Source organism: Tachypleus tridentatus, chromosome 10, assembly GCF_004210375.1.
Source record: "Tachypleus tridentatus isolate NWPU-2018 chromosome 10, ASM421037v1, whole genome shotgun sequence".
Taxonomy (NCBI): Eukaryota; Metazoa; Arthropoda; class Merostomata; order Xiphosura; family Limulidae; genus Tachypleus; species Tachypleus tridentatus.
Genome location: NC_134834.1, coordinates 75,756,913 through 75,772,740, shown reverse-complemented (window position 1 = coordinate 75,772,740; position 15,828 = coordinate 75,756,913). Strand labels below are relative to the sequence as shown.

The window sequence follows — 15,828 nt, the reverse complement described above, 5'->3', positions numbered from 1 at the left end:
ATGTAAAAGCCAAATTATTAATATATATATAAGCCTGCAACATTTATAGCATTTGAAACAGACTGAATAAAATACGAATGCAGATAAACAATGATATTTTAATGGCAGAAAAACAAGATATTGTATGATCCTTTCGAACTTTTTAAAAAAAAACTTTAAATTTAAAAATGCCTTATAATACTTGTGCATGAACTTAGTGTTTAAGAATCATATTATATTTTCCCCCACATACGAGCAATATTAATTGTTTAAATAGCATATTCCAGTTCTGGGACAATTATAAAATGGTTATCTGTTCTTCAAAATCATATGAATATCACATATGTTAAAGCCAATATTATAGATATTTATATATATATACACATCAATATTATAGATATTGGTAGCATTTGAAAGAGACTGAAAAACGTGAATGCTGATAAGCAATATTTTCACACAATACACTGCACGACCTATCTGACTTCTTAAAAACTTAATTACAAAAATGCCTTATAACAATCAAGCATAAATTGACCATTTTACAATATAGTTCACGTACTTTCATCCAAATATGTTATAGTCATCAACTGATCCAGCTTTTACTTATTATGTTTTCTGTGGTGAAACAATTATATACAGGTTATTTATCTTTTAACACATTATCAGAAATACCAATGTTAAAGTACAATTATATATATATATGTTATGAGATATTAAGTAGTTATAACATTTGAAAGAGATTAAAAATGCAATTGCACATGAACAATATTTAAATGCCAAAAAATTCAATACATTGTATATCTTTTTAAACCTTTGAAATATATGTATATAATGGTAGTTTGGTCTTTATCCACAGAAGCTTTATCTCTGAATCCACCAAGGTCCTTGTAGCTTTTGTCACTGCCTTTCACACTGTTGCAGCAAAGTTAATGCTGACAGTTCGTGATATTCCATGCAAGAGTTGATAGCGACTGATTTTACATTCTAATAGTAATACCAAAAATTAATTCATAAAGAATTATATGATGATTATGCACCATAGAAAATAACAATACAATTCAAAATACATATTCTTTTCCTGATTTCATAACAGAAGTCAGAAGATGTTGCAGGGATTGGTAGAAATAAATATATGTTTTGAAGATAGAAATTATCAAGAACTTTTATTTAAGCTATGGTGTCTGGAATAGCTGTATATCTCACAGACAATGAATCTTGAAGTAACAAAGCTTCTTTTGGAAAGTGAACACAACGACGAATGCACCAGATCATTCCCACAACTACGAAGATTGTAATCGATGTTCCAAAAAATACGACAGCTCCAAAGACACTCGAGTGTTCTTGATGCCAGCTACCTTCTGGAACCCTAGACACCAAAGGCTTAACTGTTGGTTCTTTTCTTTCAGTTAAAAGCGAGATGTTTGGCTTCCTGGAGGAGTTTAGATCAAACTTTGGATGCCATGATGGATCGTGTTCGATACCCTTCAGTTCCTTAGGAGTAACATCAGGACTAGTTACCGTTAGGTGGTTATACATTTTAACTGGTTCTAAAACTTGTGTTGCAGAATTTATATTAGGAAATTCTGTAGATTTAGAATATTTCCTTCCAACGTCTTTGGCTTCATATGTGTTATTTGTTTCTATTAGAAGACGACAGAAAGTTTTACTTCGAATAAAACCATCTGTGCATTCTTCTTTAGAAACGAGAATGCAAATCTTATCCTCTTCTGGCCATGCTAAATGTGACTTTTTCAAAATAAGCTCTTCATTTCCTGAAAGTTCTGTTACAAACACCTGCTTCCACAATAGGTTTACCTGATTTGTCTTCCAAACTTCCTCTCCTGTCAGCTCTCGGACCCAAACCCATAGCGTATCGTCGCTGTCTGTCCAGGTAATGGGTCTGGACGATAATGGCGGAGTTGTTTCTAAATTATATTCCCGCTCTACTTCGAGGGATAAGATGAAACTGCTAGTGTTTAATCTCCATAGACTCTCTCGACCATAAGGGATATCAGCTAACCAGGCGAAGAAGGTATTGCTAGACGATGCCCAAGTGAACCCATGAGAGCAATACTCTTGTGGATGGGACAAGTTTTTCATCTCTTGGGGTACGGCAGCCATCTTAATCCATTTGGCCTTTTGAACATCCAAGCGATAAATAAATTCTGACCACAGGTCAAGAACAATGAACTCTTGATCCGTACACCAAGTTACTGCATGAAGCAAGGAAACAAATCCATCATCAAAAGTGACTTGTTGCCATATTTCAGCATCAATGTTAACAATGAATGTATTATTTTCATCCGAAACGATCAAATAGTCACTTCTATATCTACACTGAATATTCAAAGCCACAGAAGTATTCAATTCTTCTGACACCCTTTGATGAGTCCACATACCTGTTGTTGAATTATACCACCAGAGAACGTTATTCGATATCCCATAAATGTGCCCGTTGGCATCTTTCCATCCAGAAAAACCAAATTCACAAGGAATGTTTACAAAGGATTTATCATGGAGTATTTCTGCAAAAAAATAAAAACAAAACATTTAACACCCAACCTGAGGAGTCAGGGAGACATGTTGCATGGGTCGATTCCCCAAGAAAGCTATCTGGTATTTTTTTGTTTTTTATTTTTGAACAGAACTTCAAACTCTTGCGATATCTTAAATCTCAATTTCCATCCATCGTGGCCGAATTCGCACTAGTTTCTAGGTTACTGGGCAATAAAACCTATACCTTAATATAAAATGCGGTGGTGGTCGCCTAAGCGCTAAATTGTTGGGGACATTTGATTCGAGAATGTTTATTTTGGGAACTATGTCTCCCTAAGTAAATCCTACAGTGCACACGTACTGTACAGATCTAATAACTGTTTTATGATCCTGATCCAAAGAACTTCCGCAAATTAGGTTAATAAAGTGTGTAGTGTGGTTATATGATTTGAGTGGTAGTATGGTCAGAAAAAACTAAAATGAATACTGTCAGAAGTTTTGATATTACATTAATTTTAAAAATTAGTAAATGCTATATATTTTCCTTTACGTAAATACAGCCTAATCTCCATTTTGTATTCACCTATCAGTTACATAACTTCCGTTAACCCTAACATGCCTTTCCTGATTTCTAATATTTTATTAAGTTTTAATTTGATACCTACATTAATTGGTCAAATACGTGTCCCACTTAAGAACATGCTTCTTTCAGCATAGACTTAAAAATAGAAATGATACTGCATTGGACAGTAAGAGTCAATATATATCTATATATAATTCTATATAACCTTAAATGAAAGATTACCCTTAAATACTAATTCATTTGCTTCTGTCCACTGCTAAAATTAGGGGTTCGATTCCCCTCAATGGACTCAGCACATAGCCTGATATGGCTTTGCTATAAGAAAACATACACACATTTACTTCTCTTAAGTAGTCTGCTTGTTTGTTTTTGACTTTCGCGCAAAGCTACACTAGGGCTATCTGCTTTAGCCGTCCCTAATTTAGCAGTGTAAGACTAGAGGGAAAACAGCTAGTCATCACCACCCACTGCCTACTCATAGGCTACTCTTTCACCAACGAATATTGGGATTGACCGTAACATTATGACGTCCACACAGCTGAAAGAAGAAGCTTGTATGGTACGACGGGGATTTGAACCTGCGACCCTCAGATTACGAGTCGAGCGCCTTAACCACCTGGGCCCTCTCTTAACTAAGTGATATATTTACGCAGTAAGTTAGAAACGAATAAAATAAGAACAAAAAGTCCTAACTCTTTCAATTTTGACTTAAAAATTAGAGCGACACAACATCGGCAGTTGTCTTTGCCAAATTCAACTAGAGAAGACGATGGACCGGATGTCGTGGTTTTAGCACATGGTGTCGCTTATGTAACTGTACTTTTTTTGTTAAGTATTGTGATTTTATACAATGAAGTTTCTTTGATGAATTCGTATTTAATTTAATTACTAATTATTTAATCAGATATTTAATACATTTATAAAACAAAAAGTTTCGACAATTTTAGGTGCAAGTGAACAAAGTGAGGCATACAGTTAACAAAGATGTTAAAATGTTCACAATACCTTAACAAGATAAGTAAAAATTACTTTATTCTGCTAAAGTTCATACTGTACAAATACTTTTCCTGGCTCCAATAAATTCGAATCCCCGTCACACCAAACATGCTCGCTCTTTCAGCCGTGGGGGAGTTATAATGCGACGGTCAATCCCACTATTTTGGTAAAAGAGTAGTTCAAAAGTTGGCGGTGGGTAGTGATGACTATCTTCCTTCCCTCTAGTCTTATACTGCTAAATTAGGGACGGCTAGTGAAGATAGCCTTCGTGTAGCTTTTCGCGAAATTCAAAACCAAACCAAACAAAAGCTTCAATCAAACTCCTTTATTGAACCATTTTTCAAACAGATATACATTGACATAAACCTTTTCAGTAAGGATAAATACGCATAAAATATACACATATATGCGTATATTTAAAGACAATAATGGACTTATTAATCTATATAGGTCATCATATCTATCAAATTAAACTTCAAAATAAACAAATTAAAACCAATTCTAATCATTCAAATATTATTTTAAAATGTTTTAACTGAAAATGGCTCTTACGCTGCCAAAAATTATATCTATGTTCCCTCGTCCTACCCTACTTGCCATTAAGTAAAAAAAAAATTATGCATCAACTTTATCGAGACCATTAATAGTCTTAAACACTTAAGTCAGATACATTTTAACTTTTCTTTTTTTCAAGAGAAAAATCATTTTAGAATTCTCAGATTATCCTTGTATGATAATCCTTCCATTAGAGTTCTCAGCTTATCCTTGTATGACAATCTTTCCATCCTAATTATCAGCCTCGTGGTTGTCCTCTGAACTCTTTTAACAATTCAATGTTCTTTCTAAGGTAAAAACCCAAAACTGAACACAGTACTCCTAATGTGGTCTAATTAATGACTTATGTAGTGAAATCATAACCTGCTTAACACTTTTATTGAATATTACTATAGGTACAGCCTAAAATCCTATTTGCCCAACCACTAGCAACAACTCATTGCTTGAATGACTGATAAACTAGAACGACAATATCGTTTTCTTTTAAAACATTACGGTCACACCCATTACATTTATGCCCAGAAGTAAAATTGTAATATCCAACATGCATTAACAGGCATTTATTATAATTGAAATTCACTTGCCATATATTCACCCAACTCATCGAATAATCAAAATCCTTCTGTAAACCAGCAGCATTCTTCTAACAACTGGCAACACTTAAAAACTTAGCTTAAATAATGGTTTGACCATTCCTTTGTCTATCTCACTGATATAGTGAAAAAGAGTCTTAACACTGAACCCCGAAGTACATGATTTGTGACATTAATTTAGTTTGACTGAACTCCATTTATAACAACCTACTACTTTTGTTTATTTAGCCAGTTTTCTGTCCAATAACTCAAGTATTTTCTATGGATACAGATATAATATTTTAATAAGTCTTTTATGTCACACCTTTCGAAATGATTTCTAAAAATACAAGTACACCAAATTTCCGCTAGTCTACATAAGCTGTAACCTTTTCAAAGAATATCAAAAGATTTGTAAGGCAAAAATGTTCCCAAGTAAAATCATGTTGATTGTCCAACAAAATTTTAGATTTGTATATAACTTTACAAAGCATTTTTTTTTCATAAAACTGGTGTACTGATGTAAGACTTACAGGCTTATAATTAATGAGACAATTTTTATCATCTCCCTTGAGTTCTTCAATGGACAGCGTAATGTCTTCGCATTTACAGCGCTAAAAACCTGGTTTGAATACTCGTAGTGAGCAAACCACGGACAGGCCATTGTGTAGTTTGGTGCTTAACTTCAAAGAAACACCTTCCTTCAAAAGAGGAGTAACATTATTAAACTTTCCAACTTCTAGCACCTACCCACAATTCAAGGACAAAGCAAAAATAGTAGCAAATAGCTCACACATCCAATACTCAGCCATACCATTGAGACAATATTATCTTGTCCAGGAGTTTTATCATTCTATAAATTTTCCTTTATAAATTCATAATTAGTGTGATTATTTTATTCGATCTTGTTTCCATTTAGTAACTGTTCAAGATGAATAATACTGCTTCAATCTTGGTTAGTAAAAACTGAAGAAAAAAAATAGAATAACCTAGCCATCCCATGATAATCAGATACTAGCTTTCCTATATCATTCTTCAATCGCCCTACTCCCATCTTAACATTTTTCTCACCCTTAATGTATTTTAAAAATTCTTACTATTACTTTTTACATTTTCAGCTAACATTTTTCATATATTTTTCAATTTTCCAATTTTCCGTTTAATCGATTCTCTTGATATCTTCTATAATTCTGTTACTCTCCTATCGTACCAGGCAATATAAATTTATAATACCTTTATTTAATCTGATCCTTAGTACCCTTTGTGAACCCACTTGATTTTTTTTACTTGCAGCTAACACCTCATTTTGTAAAGAACACACGTACCTTGAATATTTAAAACTGTTTTTAAAAGTTCACACTTGATGAATAGCTCCAGTTAATTCTGTTTTTTTTTTCATTTCACAACAGATAACTCTATCGAAATTTGGAAAATATCACTATTCCTTACCTCCATACTCATCAAAATATTAAACTAATTGAGGAGTGATCATTTCCATTAAGATATTTCACAATATACACCATAGCAATCATGTTCATATTCGAAGTTAACAATAAATTTAAATAAAGTGGTTGTAGTAGGTTCCCTGCAGAAAATAACCTTCCTGAACGGTTTCTAAAAACCTGTCTCCCTATGGTTTTATTATTTATTAATCTACATACCTGAAATTAAAATCTCCCATAATTCATAATTATGACCTAATTAGCAGCTGAATTGTTTACCTCACTGTAGAGCTGCTATTTAATTTGATCAGTTTCATCTAGTGGTCTGTAACAAATTCCAACCGAAAGTCTTCTCTTTCGTAACTATTGACAGAAACGCAAAGAGATTCGACCTTATTGCCATTACCCTTGGTCTCATCAACTTTAACAGGATTTAGCTCACATTTTACATATCAAACCAATCATCTCCCTATTAAACAATCTATAATCCCGCATTTAAAAGAAATTCCTGTCACCAAAATTGTTTTAAATGTTCCGTAATCTTAGGGTCACGGGTTTGAATCCCTATCACACCAAAATTACTCACCCTTTTGGCCGCGTGGGCGTTATATGTTACGGTCAATCCCACTATTCTTTGGTAAAAGAGTAACCCAAGAGTTGGCGGTGGGTGGTGATGACTAGCTGCCTTCCCTCTAGTCTTACACTGCTAAATTAGGGATGGCTAGCACAGATAGACCTCGTGTAGCTTTGTGCGAAATTCAAAACAAATTGAACTTATAAAATTTAGACTCAAGGATGTTAAATCTCTGTAGTTAAAAGCAGAGTTAAACGCAACTGTATAAGTAAATCGTACTTAGCTTTTCTGTTTTGACTGTGTAATTCAGTGCATTAAGATCCATAAACACTGTAAAAAATACATACATTGAAAACTAGTGAAAACACGTTGATTCATGTTTTTTAATTACTATTCTTGTGTTACAGTTAGGAAATATTGTATGGACTTCAATTTTAGCTTCTACCATCAACAGTTAATAATTATGGAGAATATGAAGTTTATTGCGATTTTTGTTCGTGGATAAACAAACTTATAACTACCTTGATTGCCTGGGCGGATTACAATATTCGAGATAATAATAGTGAAAATTATGTTTATATGCAATCTAAAACATGACGTTATTACTACTAATTTAATTGAAATCAAAAGGTTTATTCGTTTTTAATCGCAAACCTACACAATGGACGATTTATTCTCTGTCAACCACACGTACTAAAACCCAATTTTAAGTGTTATAAACCCTCAGAACTATATCTGGGCTACCCGGGGAAGGGAGACAACTTAGCAGGAAATTAACATTAAGAAACAACATACATGCCTGAGAATTTAATAAAAGACAACTTAATATAACAGCCCCAGTTTTAGTAATTCATGTGTATTTTATTTTTGCCTAAAGTAATGTATTATGAAATAATTGTTTTTGAACTGAATATCTTACTGAAAATAAGTATATAATAATATAATGGTTTGCTTTGAATTTCGCCATCCCTAATTTTGCAGTGTAAGACTAGAGGGAAGGCAGCTAGTCATCACCACCTACCGTCAACTCTTGGGCTACTCTTTTATCAACGAATAGTAGGATTGACCGTAACATTATAACACCCCCACGGCTGAAAAGACGAGCATGTTTGGTGTGACGAGGATTCGAACCCGTAACTTTCAGATTACGAGTCGAGTGCCTTATTCACCTGGCCATGCTGGCCCCAATAATATGAAGAAAATTCAGAAATTATATTCCGAATGTAATTTTCCCAGAGATATATGGATATATTTTTTTAACTCATAATGTGCCACTACATCAGCCATGGCCTAAGGTTATAGTATTAGGCTATGTTATTAAGGATCCGGAGTTCGCACTTTCAGCTATATGCGAGTTATAAAAGCGACAACCATTGTTGGTTTTTAATGACCTGGCCAAAGTCCTCCACGATGGGTGCTGCTGGCTGGTTACCTTTCCTCTAATCATTATCGAATTTAAGGATAACTATTTTTGAACCTGACCTCTCACTCCAACCATTCAAATTAATTCAGATTCTTTATACTAACTACAATAATGAGCTCTAATGATGAATTAAAAACTTACTATTTTCAGTCTGTGTTCCATATTTTAGCTTCTAATTAAGGCTTACCTTTGGTTTCTAGTCTTTTGCTCGTCTCTGTATTTTTATTTCTGATGACGCAGTCGTGTTTTGCGTGTGTGTGTTTTTTCTTCATACATTGATTTCTAATCTTCCATTTGAACGTTGAGTTTTAATTTTCAAATCCATATTTCGAGGCCCGGCAGGGCCAAGTGTGTTAAGGCATTCGATTCGTAATCCGAGGGTCGCGGGTTCGCATCCCCGTCGCGCCAAACATGCTCGCCCTTTCAGCCGTGGTGGCGTTATAATGTTACGGTCAATCCCACTATTCGTTGATAAAAGAGTAGCCCAAGAGTTGGCGGTGGGTGGTGATGACTAGCTGCCTTCTCTCTAGTCTTACACTGCTAAATTAGGGACGGCTAGCGCAGTTAGCCCTCGAGTAGCTTTGCGTGAAATTCAAAACAAACAAACCATATTTCGAAAAAATATCTATAATACAACCATTCGTTCCCCATTACAAAAGAAAACTAGCTTTTTAATTTTATTCATGATTTTATCAAGTTGTTTTCTCATCATACAGAAAAAATCCGATGCCTAAAAAATTTTTCTTCGTAACCCTATGTCCAATTTTTTGCTTTGACAGTATGTAGATTCTCTCATATCTATTACCATAGAACAAAAAAATACAATATAAAAATATGTAAAACGTTTCACGTCGCGAATATTAGTAAAATCATTGCAATAAAAAGTGTAACAGATTTACTGTTGTACATTTATTTTTGTGCCTACGTTTGTTTCAGTGTAATTTTCTTTTTTACACGTGACGTGTATTAACTCTTAATGACGAGAAACCCACTTGAAATAAAAATGTATCTCAGAACGGCTGGTATGGGTACTAACACTTTTACTAATAAAGCAGAAAAATGTCTTATTAGTAAAAGTGTTAATTCTCTGCTTTATTAATAAAAGTGTTAATATCCATACCAGCTGTTCCGAGATGCATATTCTTGACTGTATTGTGCAAATTCCGCCAGTTCTCGCAATTTGTAGAAGATTCTTGAGAGTAAGAATGAGCAATACCTGTTTTACGAAAACACCGGCGTGCGCGATCATTGTTGAAACTTCTAGAAACTCGCGTGATTGCTATATAAAACCAACGACCTGAAAGAAGAAGAATATTATTGGTCAGCTACAGTCAATGTACAATAAGCCTCGGAAGCTGTAATTGTGATTAATACCTATTAATAGGAAAACTACAGAATTTGACGAGGAATGATTACAGATTTCGAATATTACAAACCATTCAACTTCAGTGAATTACTTCGGACGTTATTATTTGTACGAAGACATTAAATGTCTTCAACGGAAGAAGTAAACTTGTAACTAGTGTGAGCCAACCAAACTAGCCAGCTTTAAGCGAAGTGTGGCAATGTTGACCCAGAATTAATTTGCTCGTCGTGGACTTGGATGGTTGATAAAATATTCAGTTCTAGACCAGACAAAAGAATCAGTATTGTCTGTAAGTTTACAAAATTCTTTTAGAAAAAACATCATTTATAAAAAATGTTAATAATAACCATCATTATAAATTGTATTGTGATTTGTTTGATTGTATATTGAAATATATTTGTGTCGAAAAAAGAAAATTGTGTGTATTAATCTTATTGGCAAATATCATACATTTAATACATATTAAGATTTAATTAACTTCTAAATTCAGATATCCAGTTATTCGAAATAGTAATATGTAACGCACTTAACAGACTGGAGCCTGGTCCTAAATAAATTATATGTTTGTTTTTTTGTTTTTTGGAATTTCGCACAAAGCTACTCGAGGGCTATCTGTGCTAGCCGTCCCTAATTTAGCAGTGTAAGACTAGAGGGAAGGCAGCTAGTCATCACCACCCACCGCCAACTCTTGGGCTACTCTTTTACCAACGAAAAGTGGGATTGACCGTCACATTATAACGCCCCCACGGCTGGGTGGGTGAGCATGTTTGGCGCGACTCGGGCGCGAACCCGCGACCCTCAGATTACGAAGCGCACGCCTTAACGCGCTAGGCCATGCCAGGCCCAATAAATTATAATACGTAACAAAAGGCAGAGACCACTAATATGTAATAATACTATTCAGCTTCTTCAGCTCACTGTTATACAAATCAACCACCTAATGATCAGTTTTGGCTCCTTTGTCACTTTGAAGTGAACGAAGGAGTTTACAATACTCGTAATTTAACACAGTTACGACAGAAAGTGTTCGTACCCCTGCGTCCCGAGTAGTGTTTTGCTTATAACTTAAAAAGTATCACGAAAAGGCTAATAGAAGTAAATTGTATTATAAATATTATACTAACACACACCTACATACATTTTTATGTTAATTAAACGACAAAAAAACTGTTTATAAACAAATAACCAAAAATAGGAGGAGCAGAAAGTGTTCGTACAGTTCAAGAACGTGTGAAAAACTGATATTCCCGTAAAACTTTTGTTTCGTTTAGCGAATAAATTACATTATACCATTCTAGAACTAGACATTGGGTTCATAATTATTGGAATTTAGCCAGCAAAACATGTACTTTTGGCAATTTAGCGCCGTCTCCGTCATTATTTGCTTGGTCATCATGGCGAAGAGGAAACAACTGTCCAGTGATTTAAAAAACCGAATTATTGTAAAATACAAGTCTCGTGTGTCTCTTTCCAGTATTGCTACACAACCTAATGTGCCGAAATCTACTGTTCAAAGCATAATTGCCAAGTTTAAGCTTACAGGATCAACTACTAACCTCCCTCGTTCCGGACGCTCCACCAAAATTCCAGAGTGAACCAAGAGGAAGGTTCTCAGAGAAATTAGTAGGAACCCTCGTTTAACACGTAATGACATATAGAAACTGGTAAGGGAAACTGGGGTTGAAGTAAGCACCTCTACAGTTACGAACATGTTATGTTCTTCTGGGTTCAAAGCATGTCGTCCTCGTAGAGCTCCATATTTAAAGCCTGTTCATTTAGAAGCACGATTGAGGTATGCAAGAAAGCACGTAGATAAGTCCTTTACCTATTGGAAGAGTATTCTTTGGTCAGACGAGACTAAAATTAAGCTTTTCAGCCACAATGATGTTCGCTATATTTTCCGTAAGAAGGAGGAACGAAATCTTCCAAAGAACACCGTCCCTACAGTTAAACACGGAGGTGGCTCGATCATGCTGTGGGGTTCCTTCAACTCTTCTGGTATAAGCATGAAAAAAAGAAGAGTACGTTGATATATTAGGCACTTATATCAAGAATGATGCTCGGAACTTGCGGCTTTGGCGTCGTTGTATCTTTCAACACTACAATGACCCTAAGCACACATCGAAATATATGCAATCCTGGTTGCAGAGGAACCATATAAACGTTTTGGAGTGGCCATTGCAGGCACCCGATCTCAACCCAATTGAAAACATTTGGCATGAGTTGAAGAGCAGGGTTCATCAGCGTCATCCGAAAATCTTGCAAGAGTTGGAGGCATTCTGTAAAGAATAATGGAAGAAAATACCAGTCGTGTACTGTCAAACAATCATGAAGGGCTATGAGGAGAGATTGCGCCAAGTAATTAACCTGAAAGGCTACACAACTGATCACTAAAGTAGACGCACGAACACTTTCTGCCCCTCTTATGTTTGGTTATTTGTTTATAAACAGTTTATTGTCGTTCAATTTACATAAAAAATGTATGTAAATGTGTGTTAGCATAATATTTATAATACACCATACTTTCATTATCCTAATCGTGATACTTTTTAAGTTATGAGGAAAAAAACTACTCACGACGCAGGAGTACGAACACTTTCTGTCGTAACTGTATACCATGACTAGATCTCACACAAGCTACCTAGAAGCCTTATCAAGTAAACGACATATCAAAAATAGAAGCCTATCAATCAAAAAGTGTTGCTTATAACTGCCTTATTAACGTCTCATAATTTCATCAGCAACAATGACACATTTGCTTGGACACCTGAACAAAGCAAGCCTTCATCTAAAAACAGATGATTGCATCTGTCGGTTTAACTTCATTACAATTTAGGGTACCCGCTCTGAAAATGAATTCGATGTTCGCAGCCGCAACTTGACGTCTTTAGTGTAAATACGAATAAAAACAGACTTCACAAAGCCAGATGAAGTACAAATCAGTTCTCCTGCAATGTCAACGATGTGATCATATATTTACCTTTACGAATGTGGCATATTTAATTGTTGAACAAAAATACGCTTATACTTATTTGGAAATATAAAATTAGACATGATCCAACCCTATAATTAATTTATCTACATTTAGACACGACAGTATGGTTTGAGCAGGAATACACGTTTTTGGATGAACATACCTCTAAATCATGTGCAGTTATTTCCATTGACTATATATATATATATATATAGAAATATATATAGATCATATATCCTCTATTCATTTCTTCGGCATCTACTAGTACAAATGGTCCGTTTTTCAGTCTAATTGATGTTAATGGTCGCTCTATGTTGTTATTGCTCGTAATGTGACCGTACTCCGTAACGAAATGAAACGTCATGAAGTGTACATATTTAAAGCCACTTTTATCAAATATTCATTTCCGATCGTAAACTGAATAACCAGTAATGTCTGATTACATGGCATGACACCACAAAATATCTGATTTTTTAAACAATTAACTAAAGAAGTTACTGAAAGTGATTTAATAAAAGTGGCTTTGCTGACATAATTAAAAAACTACAAATTCCGAGTACTGTATGTGTTTTGTACAGATAAAAATTATGTCCAATATAATTAAAACATAATGAGGCATTGTATCAAACAATTACTTTAACTATAAACTGTACAAACGAGTTACATCCATAATTTGTATGTTAGAAGCAGCTATCTGCGAGACATACTGCGTAATGCCAGACTTCAGAAAAAAGAACTGTTATTCCTATGGCTGCTAATCACCATATGGTATTCGGTTCATTTGAACGATGCACTACTTATAAAACATCTTATGAATATACATCCTTACCTTCAGCATTCCCTTCTGACAACAAAGTCTGTAAGACCAGACACAGAAATAGTATTTCCACACTAAAATACATTGTAGTGTGAAGCTTCTTTATAAACGCCATAGTTACACTAACAGTTGGCTACAAAATAATCAATATAACTTAACCAGTACAATTTGCTTCAACACTGAAGAGAGGCGGAATTATTTTCTGATTAAAATTACAATCACCTTAATATATTGATAGGAAAACTGTAATTATTAAAGTGTTTTAAACAAAACTTCAAAATTTATTACAATTAAACTACATCTCAATCAGTTACTACTACCAAACAGACGGAAAGAAACAGCTTGAGGTAGATGACACTAGACTTCGATTGCATAAATATGAAGGACTATCGATCTTTGTAAACGGCGCATTCTCCAAAAATCTAGTGGCGGGTGACGTCATTGTGTTATATAACTAGACTTTCTAACCCTCTGTAATCATTAATAGAGTTCTACTTGAAGCTAGTTATTAATTTGTAAAACTATATTTCTTGTAATAATGTTTTTGAAACACACTGGTTATTTTAAATAATATAAAAACACGGAATGATTACGACGATATTATTAGAAAATTTCACTCACGCTCTTTTAAGATTCATAATTTCTTGTTGCGTTGTATTTTGCCTGTTGAGTTTTCCTAAGTTCAATGTAACTTTAAATACTGAATGTGTTGTTGTTGATTAGAGATTTTAGCGTGAGATTCGTATTATTTTTTTTCTTTTAGTTCCAGTAAATAATCAATTAGAAGTTATTTGAAGGCGAAATCATTTTACACACTTTCAGAAATAAAAACATTATTAAAGTAATACAATTTGTGTAATAAAATAACTTGTTTATGAACCCCCAAACCAAGATCATTTTAATTTAGTAAACATTATGAGGGGAAGGTTAATACTGTAATAAAGTAAAATCATATAAAGCCTAATATTATTATTCGTTACCTAGGAAATACAGATAATTTTTTTTTCACATACTTAAACCGTTGCGAGACTGTTGAAATATTGTTTTCATTGAAACCTAGAAGGTTGTTTATACATAGAATCTACATGTCCAGTTATCTTTCTGCTATCCATCGTTGTGGCTTACAGTTACACAAATTAATAGTCTTGAGCCGCTGATTGCTGCAACTGGGTTGTGGCATAATGACTCGCAAGTCAGATGGTACTTAAAATTGGACTATTCTGGTTATATCACAAGTCTTTTCTATTTGAAGTTCATATTTTTAACTATAGAGGCATGCAAGGCACGAACATTTAGTATCTGCTAGAAAAGAGCAACTGTAATCTTTAACTGTATAGATGAAACTAGGAAAGGAATAATTCCAACAGAAGACAAATGGGTTACTCCACTACTAACTATCAATTAAAAATTAGAGACAGCGAAGAAACGAGTTAAACAGAGATAACTCAAGAACACACTGGTCTAGCGCAGCTAAAACAGAAACTTTCCTTGGAACTCTATCAAGATAAATGACACATATTTAGGTATAAAAAAAATGAGATAAGAACAATGTTCACAAGAACCCCCAAAAGCTTTCAGCTTAAAATAAGGTTAACTAGAAAAAAGGAAAAAATATCATCTGCCTGACTGTCTACAACCAAGTTCTAAAAGTTTACCACAATTTGTTGATGACCTAAAGTCTCACATATAGTACACGCATGGAGTAAAATATTTTCAAGGGGTTTATATTTGCTGCAGTGTAGGGTTATAACAATAAGTTAAAAATAAACTGTGTACTATTAGGCTATTTTGTTTACACCACTATACGACTTAATTGAAAAATGGTTGGGATGAAATGTCAATGTCTATTTTCCTGAAGAGAAGACAGTCAAATCATCTGGAATCACAACAATCCCATTTCACCAAATCCCGTCAGAGCATCCGATGCAACTCTAGCGTGGTTTTATGTTTTTGGTATAGGTTAAATATAAGCCAACTTTCACATAGAAAATTTGCCAAGATGTGTAGTCTTAGATTGATCTCACTATTATATTGGAAATTATGGTTGCAGT

The 15,828-nt window shown here is 34.2% G+C and overlaps 1 protein-coding gene across 1 annotated transcript; it reads right to left on the bottom strand.

Moving 5' to 3' along the window:
• Positions 1–84: 84 nt before the first annotated feature.
• LOC143229608 (uncharacterized) lies at positions 85–14,149 on the bottom strand. The gene is made up of 2 exons (XM_076462176.1): positions 13,790–14,149; positions 85–2,504 (listed from the first exon to the last, which is right to left on the bottom strand). Exons 1-2 carry the CDS (start codon positions 13,890–13,892, stop codon positions 1,147–1,149), a joined length of 1,461 nt encoding a protein of 486 aa, XP_076318291.1. The 5' UTR covers positions 13,893–14,149; the 3' UTR covers positions 85–1,146.
• Positions 14,150–15,828: the final 1,679 nt, after the last annotated feature.